This window comes from Gavialis gangeticus, unplaced genomic scaffold (assembly GCF_001723915.1).
Source record: "Gavialis gangeticus isolate Ggan-Ray unplaced genomic scaffold, GavGan_comp1, whole genome shotgun sequence".
Taxonomy (NCBI): domain Eukaryota; kingdom Metazoa; phylum Chordata; order Crocodylia; family Gavialidae; genus Gavialis; species Gavialis gangeticus.
This window is the reverse complement of record NW_017729034.1, coordinates 58,480,843-58,494,933: the sequence shown is the minus strand read 5'-3', so window position 1 is coordinate 58,494,933 and position 14,091 is coordinate 58,480,843. Positions and strand designations below refer to the sequence as shown.

At 43.2% G+C, this 14,091-nt stretch overlaps 1 protein-coding gene across 8 annotated transcripts in view; it reads left to right on the top strand.

Moving 5' to 3' along the window:
* FAM120B (family with sequence similarity 120B) overlaps positions 1-14,091 on the top strand; it is a 103,838-nt gene that overhangs the window by 81,226 nt on the left and 8,521 nt on the right. For 2 of the 8 annotated variants that reach the window (XM_019527423.1, XM_019527421.1), the window contains 4 exons: positions 4,762-4,870; positions 6,179-6,313; positions 8,730-8,774; positions 10,599-10,656. In XM_019527423.1, the coding sequence (XP_019382968.1) occupies positions 4,762-4,870; positions 6,179-6,313; positions 8,730-8,774; positions 10,599-10,656 (347 nt within the window). Of the gene's footprint in view, positions 1-4,761; positions 4,871-6,178; positions 6,314-8,729; positions 8,775-10,598; positions 10,765-14,091 lie in introns of those variants that run through there. The other 6 variants (XR_002099445.1, XR_002099446.1, XM_019527422.1 and 3 more) reach the window with 6 other exon arrangements.

The following is a 14,091-nucleotide window of genomic DNA, read 5'->3' as shown; positions in this document are numbered from 1 at the left end:
GGTGTCAGGCACATGTATAGGTGCCCAAAGTCTCAGCTAAAGTCATTGTGCCTCAAGCTTCTACATGCCTATATAACTTGAATGTGGGGCTTAAATTCCTAAGTCCCCTTAGGTGTTTTTGAAAATTTTATTCACCGCTCTCTAGAAATCATACTTTTTTTTTTTACCTTGTTACTACAAGTATCATCTAAGAGAGAAGCAAGATTTTCATCAAAGGGATTAGAAAATAAATTATATTGTTTTGTCAGTTGACTTACTTCATGCTTTACACAATAGTTTTCATGTAGTCTGTTTCTTGTAGCCATATAAACTCCAGTTCTGGAACTGACTACAGGAGTAGACCCACATATCTTCATCACAACGGTGTAAGTGTCCATCTAATCATGAGGAGGTAAGGTTCTTTGAGTAGATGTGATATCTTTTATTAGACTCACTGAGTAGTTAGAAAAAAAGTTCTTGGTAAGGTTTTGGGCGCAGTCATCCTTCAAGAACTTTTTCCCAGCTACTCAGTGGGTCTAATAAAAGATACCACATCTACTCAAAGAACCTTTCCTGCCTGTGTCCTTAGACCAACATGGCTACAACCAAAAACACGGCAACTAATCATGAGCCAGCTGTAGATCAGGAATCATAGGGCCTTATGTAAATCCTATGAAAGTCAATGGGAATCATTCCATTGACTTTAGTGGGTTTTGGATTAGGTTGATAGTTTTTCCTGCCATTTGTATGGGTCCTTTACAAATCTGTGGAAGAACTTTTAAAAAAATGTGAAAATGTATAGTCACAAAAAATTGGCTGGGGAACCCAAATACTTGTCATTTTTTCTTTTGGAAACCTGAGTAGAACCCAAGTAGATGAAGAACTTTTAAAAATATATCTAGATTATGGTCAAACCTTGGAGATTTTTACTTTTTCAGTGTATTAGTTAATATGTTTTAGCTAACATTTTAAAACCCTGGTGTAAACAGGATGACTGAGATAAAACCTGGAAGGAAGCTGAAGGTTCAGTTTGAGTATCTAACCTGCCTTCACTAAGGTTTAAAAAAAAAACCCCAAAATCTTATATTCTAGTCTAAACATACCTTAAGTGAACCATTCTCTTGTGGAAAGAGTCAGTCTAGACCCTGGAATTTTTAGAGTAGTTTGAATATCTTTTTCTTTTTTAGTTACAATTTTACACTACATATATGGCAGTGGGGAGAGCTCCCAGACTAATAAAATAGTTTTCCAACTTTTCAATTTGAAAGACAAGAATCTGTTTTTAGAAGCATTCTTCAGAGATGCAAGTTTAACAGGACATTGGCAAAGCAACAAACATGCAATTGGGTGTTTCTACTATTATAAGTTTAGCCTTATGGATAGTGTTGGTACTTAGTTCCTGGCAGAGCCCTATATAGTGCTGAAAGCCAAGACCTTTGCACATTTTTTGAACAATCTATCCATGGACTTCATGGATAATCTGTTATGAGCTACAGCATTGTATTAGGAAGAAGTTATTCTACAAATATTGTTTTGATATTGAAAAGATAAGTAGTAGAAAAAAGTTGATTCTTTCTCATTCCTCCAACTCTTTATGTTCTATGGGTCTCGTCTCATTACTGCATGAATTAGAGGGCTCCTTGTAACTTCAGACTTACTGTACACTACGAAACATGACAAAAATCATGTTCCGCCAACAGGGTTGTTCAACCTCGTTTGACTAGACTGAGGCTTTCGGTACTGCCCAGCAGCAAGCTGAAAGTTTGTGAAGACACCCCCATGCCTGAGCTAGCTGTTCCAGTCCCTTCCTGTTTTGCAGTTTGCACCTTGGCAGCCCAGCTGCTTAATGGAGCTGTGCAGAACTGTGGAGATGCACGTGCTCTGGTGACTTGGGAGCACTGGTTGTAGAACTTCCTGCTGCCAGACCAAGTTAGAGTTGTTTTTGAACTCTACCAGCTTTAGGTAAATGGCAGTCAAGATACAGGATGTGATCTAGGCAGCCTGTGAGCTTGTAATTTCTTGAATGTGCTAAGAATTGGCCCACCTTCCCCAGAAATAATAGTGAAAATGAAAAGTGCTTTAACCATTTTGGTGCTAGTCTGTGTGTAGAGCAGCCCAAAGTAACTTTAACAGCCACTACAGATTGTTTTTAAAAAAAGGTTTAGATCTAAGTTTCTATTAAAATTGTAAAAGATATCAATGTATTTACTCAAATTCAAGACGAGTTCTTTCTCCTCCCCATCCTCAGTCAATGGGGGGGCGGGGTGGAAAGAAGCCTCATTTTGGATTCGAGTATCTGCCTAGGGCAGGTGGTGGCTCAACACTGGCTTTGGCCCCCTGCCTTGGCCTGAAGCCAGATCTGAGCCACTGCCTGCCCTGGACTGGAATGGCATGTTTGGCAGGGGAAGGACCACACAGCCAGGGCGATTGCAGAAGAGACTATGGTGGGAGGGAAAAAACTGCAGCCTTGCCCCCCACCATGTCTATACCTGTCTCCCTACCCCCTGCTTCCTCCACCCCCTGCACCCTCCCTTACTTTGTGCTCCAGCTCTGATCCCTCCAGCCATAACCCAGCCTGGCTGGGAGCTATGGCCACTTCTCCCTGACTAGTTCAGGTGGGGCAACCACTTCTACTGACTGCCCCAATCCAGAGCAGAGTTGCAGCAGAAGGTAAGGGATGTGGGCAGGGGGGGAGCAGTGTGTGGGGTAGGCAAGCTGCAGGGGGGAGCAGGGAGTAGGGGGTCAGGTACAGGCAAAGGGCAAGGGGGCGCATGGTGGAGGACAGGTATGGAGGGGGGACAAGAGGTGGGGGAGCAAGGGGTAGGGGTCTGGCCTCTAACCCTCCCCCCTCCTGTCGCTGCTTTCTGCACCACAGCGGTGTGGGGGATGAATTTAAGACAACCTTCCACTAATTAGGTTCTTTATGTGAAAAACTATACCAAATGTGTAATTTTGCATGCATAGAATCTAATTATTATGGGGATAGGGAGGAGGAGTCATCTTAAAGTCCTCCTGATTTGGGTAAATATGGTGCTTTTTTAATAGACTGTTATTATACTAGCCCAATTTTCCATAGCAATAATGAAATGTGTTTATCCACACAGAAATTGGATATAATAGCATCATAAAACAGAGGAGTAATGATTTTATCACTTAATTAGTGTTTTATTATGTTTCACATTTATGGAGTATGTCCATGATCTGTTTCTTTTAATTAAAAACAACTAACAGACTCAGCATGAATTGTATGTTTTATCCCTTTTTTGCTCATATCATGACTTTCAAGCAGTCTTCATAATCACATTCTGAGTTTATTCTCCCAAGAATGCTATAAGAGGGTTTTCCCATTAGTATTAGTGGGAGTTATTCACAAAATATGAATGGATGTGTGGAAAAATAAATCTACAAATTGTGAATAAAGCTATTTCACTAGACAGGTTTCCTAGCTTTGAAAATTTGTTCAGAATATTCACTGAGATTTCAGTGATTTGATCTCTACCGTAAGTTAGTAAAACCTCTCTAATCAATGGCTGTCTTGCCAATCATTGGTTTTCACCTAATCAAGTAGTCATTCATAGGGAAGAGTCTTCTATTTATTGAAGGGATTTTTTTCCCCTAAGAGAGGCCCCCTCCACATGTTACATGTATTATGCAATTACCTGGTTAGTTGTACCATTAATTTAAACTGACTACATATGCAAATTAACTATCATGCCTTAAAAAGGTCCAACTAGCTTGAAGTTAGAGCTGGAAAATGTGTAATAACTTTATAGCTGGTTTCTGTCTAGCTTTAATTTGCATGTGTAGCAGGGTCTATGTGCCGGCTGCTGGGAGCCCTGTCAGCTGCTGAAGCTACAACAGTCTGTGGGGCACTGTCAGCTGGGAGTCTTATCAGCTGACAGGACTCCCAGATATGGCGGCTTGTTACTGATATGCTGGTGAAGGGGAGCCCACGATAGTGATCCTGGGTTCCCCATGCACTGGCACTTAAAGCATGATAGGATCTGATCCTGGATCCCACAATCACGCCTCCTGCCATGTACAAGTGGCATGGCAAAAGGTGTGATTGTGTGGATCACTCATCACATCCTATCGCTCCTTTACCTGAATGTCTAGAGGGGCCCTAAAAGTCAGTTCATCCTTGTGAGACTCATCAAGCAGCCTGTAACCAAAGCCCCTACATCAGTCCAATCACAATCCTTCTTCTCGCCCCAAATTAAAACTGATAGATGTTGGTAAAATTTTAGGAGCTGATCAAGTTTGAGGTGCCTAATCCCCTCAAGTCTTCAAATCTCTGTTGCTTGACAGATATCTAAAATATTGCCAAAATTATCATGCATTTTTTTGCTGGGATGTCTTGAGTAAAATACATAGATTTGATTTCTTCTGATTAATTTTTCGTCTCTGTAAAAAAAAAAACCCACGTATCTATGCACCAGACTCGATCGAGTCACCATAACCATCTCTTCCTGAAATAAGGCAATAGTAGATCTAGTCAGATCTGTCTGCAGCGACAAAGCAATTTATAACATGAGTAATCAAAGCAAACTTTACCAAGAAAGAGAGAAAACAAAACAACTCCCACAAAAGTCTTTTCTGTTATGATATATTTTAACTTTGTTTCTGGGGAATAACAGATTGGAAAGTCTTGCACTTTCAGAGAGATACAAGGCTGAACTACCCAAATAGTTTTGACTGCTATTTAAGCAGTCTATTCCTGTTACTCTTAACAAGAAAAAGAGAACCTACTTCAGACTTTAATGTTATGCCCACTGTCTGCAGGGATTTTTATGTACACAGTTCCAGAATCTGAAGTCGCTCATCTGCAAAGCTTGTATGGCGAAGAACAGAACAATTCAGAGCAGACAGCGGGGAGATGGATTTATTGCAGGTTGGCATCATGTTAATTCCCAGGAAAGCTAATATATTGATGTTATCTGTACCTTTTCAACAGCAGCAGTGTCCTTTTAGACAGTCTGTCAGTCTCAAGAGAACTTGCTGATACAACTGGAAGGAAGAATTTGACAAAAAATATTCTGTTCCCAGGACGTTCTATGATTATGATTACCCAGAACTGAATCAAGTAATGTTTCTGTCTACATTTGTGGTTAATAAGATTTGTGTATACTGTAAACATAATAATATTTATTGTTAGAACACTGTTCTTTTACTTAGTAAGTAAAGTCATTTGTGCCCTGTAGTGGTTAGATGACTCAAGATTTCCCATCCTGCTTTAAGGAACAATTTTTCAGCATAGTAACATTGAAGGATTCAGAGAATACATTTATTTTTTCAGAGAGCACTCTGAGCTTGTTGATGCTTGAAAATAATTTGCATTTTTCTCTGTTTAAAGCTTATTAATTGTCATCATTTTAATGCCAACATATGCATTTTAAAATACTGGTTTTAGACTATTAGTTTTTGTACCTATTTATTGATGAAATGCAAATCTCTGCTGGTCTTATCAACCTAATAAGAGATACCTGGGATATTTATCAGATTTGCACACAAATGCAAGTAGAATCTTTCTCACTCCTCTTTTTTAAGTTGGTTTTGGGGGGGCTTTATTTTATGTAAGCAGATGTTAACTTCTTGATAACTTTAATATATAAAGTACTATTAGATTTGTGCATGAATTTTGTCTTCTCTACTGGCTTTTTGACTTTTTATCTCTACATCTCTTTGTCCCATTGTTAAAAAGTGGGCAGAGTTTTGTGAGCACATATATTTCTAAGACCTGATACTGGATATATAACAAAGGTCTCATGGAAGCACATTCAAATAACCAAATAAGACCTTTTTAGTGGCAGAGGATCAAACTATATTAGTGTTTGCCATGGCTTTAGAATCATGCTGACTTGTTTCCATTATGATGGGAGGCTCTGACATGGACAGATTTATTATTCTTTTTAATAACTGTTATAACCAAATTTGTGCTATTATCTACCACCAGAATAGTTTCACCATGGTTTCTAAGATTCTTGTTATGGAAACTCAGCTGTGAGCATGTTCACAGAATGAGAAGTAATGGACTAACTATGAGAGAGAAGCTAATTAATTTAAGGTAATCAGAACTGCCCATGAATATTGCAGCATATCTGTCTTAAAATGTTATTTTCTCAAAATGTTGAACAGATTGTAACTTTGCTCATTACATTCTGTATACATTCAATATCAACTTGCACATATTATTCTTCAGAAATGCACGGAAGAGGAAGGGGTGCTAGTTTTCAGCGAGCGCACAGAACTTCATTTGCTCCTCCATACTGTAATCAGAACAGGGGATCGCAGTGGAGAGGGCATCAGCCTTATGGTTCTCAGTCCCAACCTTCAGGTAAAAGAGAAATCCAGTACATTAGAAACTGTTATTCTGTAGTAAAACTGCATTGTGTGCATGAAATCAGTGTGTTAAAATCAGCAGAAGCTACTCCTACGAGATTAAGTACAAATTGTATTATAGCTCAGAGCTTTCACATGCTTATCACTTTCTGAAAAATTCGTTTATGCGGAGCCAAAACTTTCCATGGTTTGTTCCAGGTAAAAATTTTCGGAAGTTTTAGTAGTTAAAAAAGTGTACCTCAGTGCATAAAAAAAATGTCTTTAGTTTCCAATCCTAACTTAAGTCATAATCCAATAAATCAATTATGTGCTAAAATGTAAATATATGCTTAGGTGCTCTGCTGGATCAAGGTCTTGGCCTCCACTTAACTGGAGCCAGGAGATCTCTACATATAAGCTGTGGTCTTCTTTAGCAGGAGTTGACCTTAAATCACTCATCAGCAATACCAATTGATTTAGCAGGGGAGAGATTTTAAGGAAACTCAGTACAGTGGCCCAGGAGGGAAGTAGGTTGTGGTGACATTACTGTTAGTGGCAGAAGACATCAGTATGAGATCAAGCACCAGAAGGCCCAGGGATCATGTAAAACAGATTATATAGGCTCGTGGGGGTGCAGAATAATTTATAAATTCCTCCCAGCCCTGCCCCCCAGCCTGGGACCGTGGGGCAGTTCATGGTTGCACCGATGCGGGAAATTCAGGTAAGAAGTTGGGGGAGGGAAGGGAGGACCGTGAGGATTGCCCCAGTCCTCAGGGCTCAGCTGGCTCCTGCTGAGCCCCACAGTCCGGGCATGCAGCCAAGAGTTGGCAGGCGGGCAGGGAAGTGGCGGCTGGGACAGGGAGGGAGTGAAAGTGAGCAGGAGCATGGGGCCTGCACCAATGTCCTGGGGCCAGCACCACCAAAGCCTAGAGCAGGGCAGTAGAGTGCAGGGTGTGGGCTGGCAGGGGTCTGTGGAGCCAGGCTGGGCTGCACCAGCATGGAGAGGGGGGAGCTGATCCGGCTTCATAGAACTGTGCTGACCTGGCACTGCGCTCCTGCCACCCTGCCCAACCCCACCAGCGCTTGTCCTGGGACACCAGCACAAGCTGCGCATTCCCGCCTGGCTGCCACTGGCTCCCTCTCACCCGCCCACTCCCAGTGCCCCGGCCCCGTGATATGGGCAGGCAGCAGCACTCAGCCCCAACCCTGCACTTGCCTGCGAGGAGTAAACTGGTCCTCAGTGCAGGGGGAAAGTGGCTGCTCCCCTTCCCCATGGCCAGCGCCCCATTTTGCAGCCACTCGCAGCCCACACAGGGCTGTTCTGCTTCTCTGCCATGTCACCGCCACCCCGTGGGACAGCGGTGGCAATGGAAAGCAGTCACAGGCAGCCCCACAGAGGCTCCAAGTGGCTGCAGCATAGGGCTCCAGCCACAGGGAGGGGGACCGGCCACTTTCTCCCCACACTGAGGACCAGCTTATTCCCTGTCACCACTTTTCAGTCCAGACGGGCGAGCATGGGGCATGTGGGTTTGGGGCTGCACACTGCTCCCAGTCTGTACTGTGGAGCTGGGGCGGGGGCACGGGAAATGAGCAGGCGCACAGGAGCCAGCAGCAGCAGGAAGGAAGCATGGGGCCCGCACTGGTGTCCCAAGGCCAGCACCGGCGGGGCCCAGAGCAGGGCAGCAGGCATACAGGAGTCCTGGCCGGCAAAGGCTCTATGGAGCCGGGTCAGCTCCTCCCTCTCCCTGCTGGTGCAGCCCAGCCCAGCTCCATAGACCCCTGTGCCCTGACCACCCTGCTCTGGGCTCTGCTGGTGCAGGTCCCATGCTCCCACTCACTTCCACTCCCCCCTGCTGCTTTCCCCACTTTCTTGCCCACCAGCCAGCCACTCTGCACTACATGGCTCCCATACCCCCATCCATACCCACACACACACATCCCCACAAACCCCCATATGCAATCACTTTTGCATATACACCACAAATGCACACAAATCAAGGCAAAACTATTTTTTTTAATTAAAATATATGATTATGGGGTTTTGATTTTTAGTATGCAATTTGTTTTTTTCCCCCCTAAGATGGCAAACCCTCTTCCTCAAAGGAGTACTTCTAGGGGCAAGGGGAGGGACTTCCGGTGGCAAAGTTCAGAGGTTAGGGGCAGGACTTCCAGTCCCAAGATGGCGACCAGGAAACGGGATGCCTGTCAAGGGGCTAGGCTACCCATGCAGTCCTCGACAGCTTGCCAAAACTTGGTAAGCAGCCCTCCGTCTGAAATAGTTGCCCGCCCCTGGGCTAAGGCGTCAAGGACACATTCATGTAAAGGCACCCTGGGTTGTGATCTGGGATCCCAACGGTTGTGCTTCCTGCCATATTACACATGTATGGCAGGTGGTGTGATCAGATCCTAATTGTGCCCTTTCTTCCTGTCAGTGCAGGGGGAGCTCAGGATCTTGATCCCAGGCACCTCCTGCATCAGTAAGTTGAAAGCCAGGTCCCCACAATCTTCATATGATTCAGGGTTGTCATGGGGCTAGGGCTGGGGCAAGGAAAGCCCTGAGTGAGTTTGAGACCCCTGGCTCTCCCAGGGCTGGAATCAACAGTCAGCTGATTGTCAGCCTAACGTCCATTTGAGGACTTTCCCCCTGAGACTTTAAACCCCACATCCTGCAGCTGTGGCAGGGCTGGCCAGGCGCAGAAGACCAGAGGCTCCCAGTGGTGGTAGCTGAAAGGTTTTCCTCACTGGGACTCCAAACCATGGGTGCAGGGTTTAACGTCATTGGCCCTTCAGTCATCCTTCTGTGAACCTCTGATTCCTCATGCCTGGAAGCTCTGCCAGAGCTGTGGGGTGCTGGGTTTAAAGACCCTGGCAAGGGAAGCCCTTCACCTCTCCCCTCTGGGAGCCTCATCCCCCCACACTGAGTAGCCTCACCAAATTTGGGCATGAGGGTTTAATCTTCTTAGCAGGACAGCCCCTCATCTCCCTCTGGGAATTGTAGAGTCAGTAGATTACAGCTATGCATACAAGTTATCTACAGGCTCCATTTTTCACATATTTTACCTTCAGGCTTCAAACATGCTGCCAAAGTAGCATGTAGAAAAGCGAAGTTTGGGCATCCTAGGTATGGGTTTCATCCTCTGTGTGCTGCAAACTTTCCTATCCATATTGTTTTGTTGTTTTTGAGTTTTCTGTTTTAAAAATAGAGCTTAAAACAGAGAACTGTTGCTAAATTTGCATTGAACATAGTTTGATCTTAATCAACTAGGTTATCTAAAACCAGTTTTAAACCTACTTTAAACTGGTTAGGGTAACACAGTTTCCAGCTCTGTGCAGACAGGATCACATAGCATATGCCTAGACAAAACTTAATTGCTATTTCAGATGTCAGGTGCAAATCAAAACCAGAATAAATTGTACCATTGCATGCATCAGTAAAAATAAAACAAACAAGAATTATGGAAATCACAAACATAGATTATATAAACAGTGGTGTCACTACCCTTATCACTCATTTAAACAAGCAGGAAAAAAAATACCAATAACCAGCAGACAAACTAATTTCAAACTACCTTTACTCTGCCTCTATACAAAACTTAATTAAAAAAATAAACTGTATCCATCCATTAATCATCTCTTTCATAACACTGTATAAACACTTTGCACATTAATTCTGGTGAATGCCAACTGAACTTTTGCATAAGCAGGACCTCATTATATTGCAGAGGTAAAGGTTGGTCTACCAACCTTTCTTATGCCTATGGAAACTGATGTTATTAAAGCAGTATTGTCTCTCAATAAGGTTGCAGTTATGCCAGTTTAAAACAGTTATTTCAGTACAATTTATATCTGTAAATTTAGGATAAAACTACAACACAAGTAAAGCAATATAATTGCTATGAGGAAAAGTTCTAAGTAGCACATTGTTCTTTTCCTAGTTCGCACAATCAGCTATGCAGATCATTCTGTACGATTACACAATGTACAATTCCAAGTAACTGGCTGGGCTAGTATTTAGAAGTACACAAATTGTGCAGATAACTTTCCTAATGGCTTTAAGAAAAGCAATTCCATTATTAATGATAGCCTCCTAAATTTAAAAATGTTAGTCTTAATTGTATACCAGAGTAATTACTTATTGTAGAAGCTATATAGAATAGAAAATGGTGAGGTCTTGTTGCAGTGAGAGGCAGGGAAATGGTGTGCTTTCAAGCTATACCTGCTGGCTTTTAAATACTCTCACCAATTATTTGTTTTTCTCCTTGAATATTAAGGGAAAAATATATTATTCTGATCTCTCCTAGGTAGAGGACACCGACGAGGACATCAAGACGAGAGAAGAAGATTCCAGTTTACGCCACGGTAAATAATAGAAGTTCAGAGTGCAGAAGAATGTCTGAATAAGATGATACAATAGAACTTAGATAATTTCTTGCTCCTCTGCAAAGATGATTTGTGGATGATCTGGAGGTATGTATACCTGCAGCAGATAGCTGCGCAGGACTACTGAGGCACTCCAGCTGTTTGCTGCAGTTTTTATTTCAAAGGGTGTTGCTTCTCTGATCAGCTCTGTAGGATGGTTGATGAGCTCCAGCTGATTGGAGAAGCAATGCCCTTTGAAATAAGTTGAAGCAAACAGCTGAGCAGCTCCTCTTTAATTTGACAACTGTTGTGAACTAAGCAGGTCACAAACCAGCTGGCTGCACATTATCTGGGTTCTGTTGTTATATATATCTCATGGACAGCATTGTTGTTCCTACAACTGAGTCTTGGGCTTGACAAAGGAGCTGAGCACTTAACTCAGCTTCAGGTGAAATCACCAAAAGCTGCAGGTACTTTAGCTAGTCCTTCTTTTTGTGCTAAGTCTAAGCTTGTTTTATTTTGAGTCCTGGAACCCAGGTGGTAGGTCTTCTTTCTCCCTTCCTCACAGCCTTTCTGGACTTAGTCAGGTACACATTATGTGCATAGCCTACTAAGCATTCATAGTCTCTGCATGCATGCTTATGCATCCATAGTGCAAAGGCAGGGCCATAAAAGGTTCAGGTGTGCCTCTAAGTCAGGAGTGGGCAAAATATGGTCTGTGGGCCAAATCCAGCCTGCCAGGCAATTCTGTCCAGCCTGCAGGGCCCCTCTGTAAGCCCTAGCCCTTGTTCCCCTCTGCCAGCTTGTACCTTCATGCAGGAGGTGTGCTCTGATTGCTAAGCAACTGTCCACCCACCCCAGCCTGGCGTGACCTACCCCCAGCCCTGAGCTAGAGGGCATTAGAGATAAGCCCCTTGCTGGCAATTTCTAGCCCTCCCTGCCTGGGAGAGTGGGAATTCAAGTACAGTCTTCATTACTGTCATCTTCAACTATGTAATATTTTCCTTAGCTTTCTAGAAGTCTGTAAATTGAATTGGCGTAAATAGAAATTTATAAAATTGATTGTTACTTTTTTCCCATTTATGTATTTTGGAGCCACCATATCTATTTTTGTACTGCAACATTTTCAGTGCATTGAGCTATGTAAGACTTTCCCTTTCCCTTTAGACAAGATATATAGGGTTAAAAAAAATCAAAGCATGAAGTCCAAAAAAAGAACTGAGCAACAGGATAAGGAGACAACCAAACAATGACAAAAGGATAAGATTCCATTCATAAGTCTGATAAAAATGTTATAATTCAAAAGAAGCTCTTGCAATAATAAAGACACATGAATATTCCTTGATAATACAGATGCCAAATCTGGAGAAATACTGCACCCATCATGGAAGAGTTCTCTTCCTATTCTTCAGTCTTAAAAGAACTAGTAGTTGGCTACTGAATACAGTAAATTCTGTATTTTTGTTTGGCTTGATTTTTGATAAACAACCACTAAGACAGGTTGAGTATGAACAGCTCAAGGTTCTCCTTGTTTTAAAGCCCAGTCTAGCATTTAAAATAAATAACTGTTTCCCCCAAATATTTAATACCAGCATATCTCACATTGTAGGAAATAGTATGAACATATCTTTCTTGCAGTTCTCACCCTTTTATATCTTTTCTATTTTTATGTTTAGGCATACTATAGGGATTAAAAAACTTGCCAGTACTGCATATGACTTCACTTCTATTGAAGTCTATAGGACTGTACAAGAGTAAACCCCTGCATCTTTACAGAGGAACAGGGTTTATTCTTAGTCATGTTGGACAGAAAACTCAGATTGTTTTTCCTTTATTATCACTTGGTTAGCATCTGCTATCATCTCCTGTATATTAGTGAGTATATTTTCTTATCACCATCAATTCTGGTATTATTCATAAAGTAGCTGTACATCTGATATGTTTCAGAGTAATTGCCCACCCCTGGATTAGATGATAGTTGTTCAAATGAGTATGTAATGCAGGGACGGGCAATTATTTTGGGCAGAGGGCCGCTAACTGAGTTTTGGCAAGCCATCGAGGGCCACATGAAAGGCAGCCAGGGGCAGATAACTATTAATTTTCTAAATTTTTTAGGGGCTCCACAGGCTGGATAGAATGGCCTGGCGGGCCGCATCTTGCCCACCCCTGGTGTAATGTATATGTTATCATGGCTGGAGGGACAATTATGAACAGCTGATCTAGTCTCTTGCATAACAGAAGCCATAGAATTTCACTCTACACCAAGCCCCAAATTTCCAGTTGAGCTAAAAATATTTATTTAAAAACAATCCATAATTTAAAGACTTCATGTGATGAAGAAATCACTGGGTTCTTGGTTAAGTGATTAAAGTTTCCATTCTATTAAAATACATTCCTTATTTTCCAGTTGTTTTTGTCTAACTTAAGTATTTAACCATTAGATTACATTTATCTTTTTCTGCCAGAATAAAAGCCATCTGCTATCAAAATTTTTGTACCCTTTTATTTACATATAAAGTCTAATCAATAACTTCCATCTTTCATTGCTAAAATAAGTAAAGCTAATTTTCTGCCTGATGCTCTTAAAACCATCACTCCTTTATTTATCTATTCCTTAAAGGAATATATTTACTTTATGCGATGCTAAAATACAGTTTTATTATAAAAGATATTATAATATCTAGTGAATATCTTGGCAGGAGCCAACCCAGCCCAATGGCGCACAGCTTCTGTCTGCAGTGCCAGGAGCCCTGGGTGGCAACGAGGCACATGCCAGCGGACCAAGCCAGCTCCATGCACCACATGGAGCCCCTGGGACTCAGGCAGCGCCTCACATGCTGCTGGAGGTCTCTGCCAGCAGCAGGCTATGAGTGCCCTGATGTCCTGCTGCTAGAAGCTGGTGTTGTGGGGGTGGCTGTGTGCCATGCAGAGGGGTGGGTGGGGGACCCACCCTTCCCACACAGTACCCCCACACTCATAATCCACCCACAAACCATCCCCACAAATGCCCCACCCACAACCCCACACAATCTACCCACAAACCCCACACCTCCCCACAAACTTCACAGGCACCCCTCCACCCACCTGACCACAACCCCTCCTCCCCCCTTGCAAGTCTCACACTGTGTGCCCAGCCACCAAACGGGATGGGACCTGCTGATAAGAGCTGCAGCTGCAGGGGCAACTGCCACACTGCAGCCCTGCCCTGTGTCCACACCAGTGCTGGGACATGCAGCCCCAGCCTGCGGGGGCTTTTGGTCCCAGGAACCACTCGGGGGTGTGATGGGCGGGGAGGAGGGGTAGAGGTGGCAGCAGGGGTGTGTGTGAGAGAGAATTGGGGGTGGGGGCGCAGTCTGGATAGGAGAGGCTGCCAGAGCTGGGCTTAGAGCCCCCCTGCACCCCCAGAGCAGCCTGTGCAGGCAGAGGCCAGCTTGG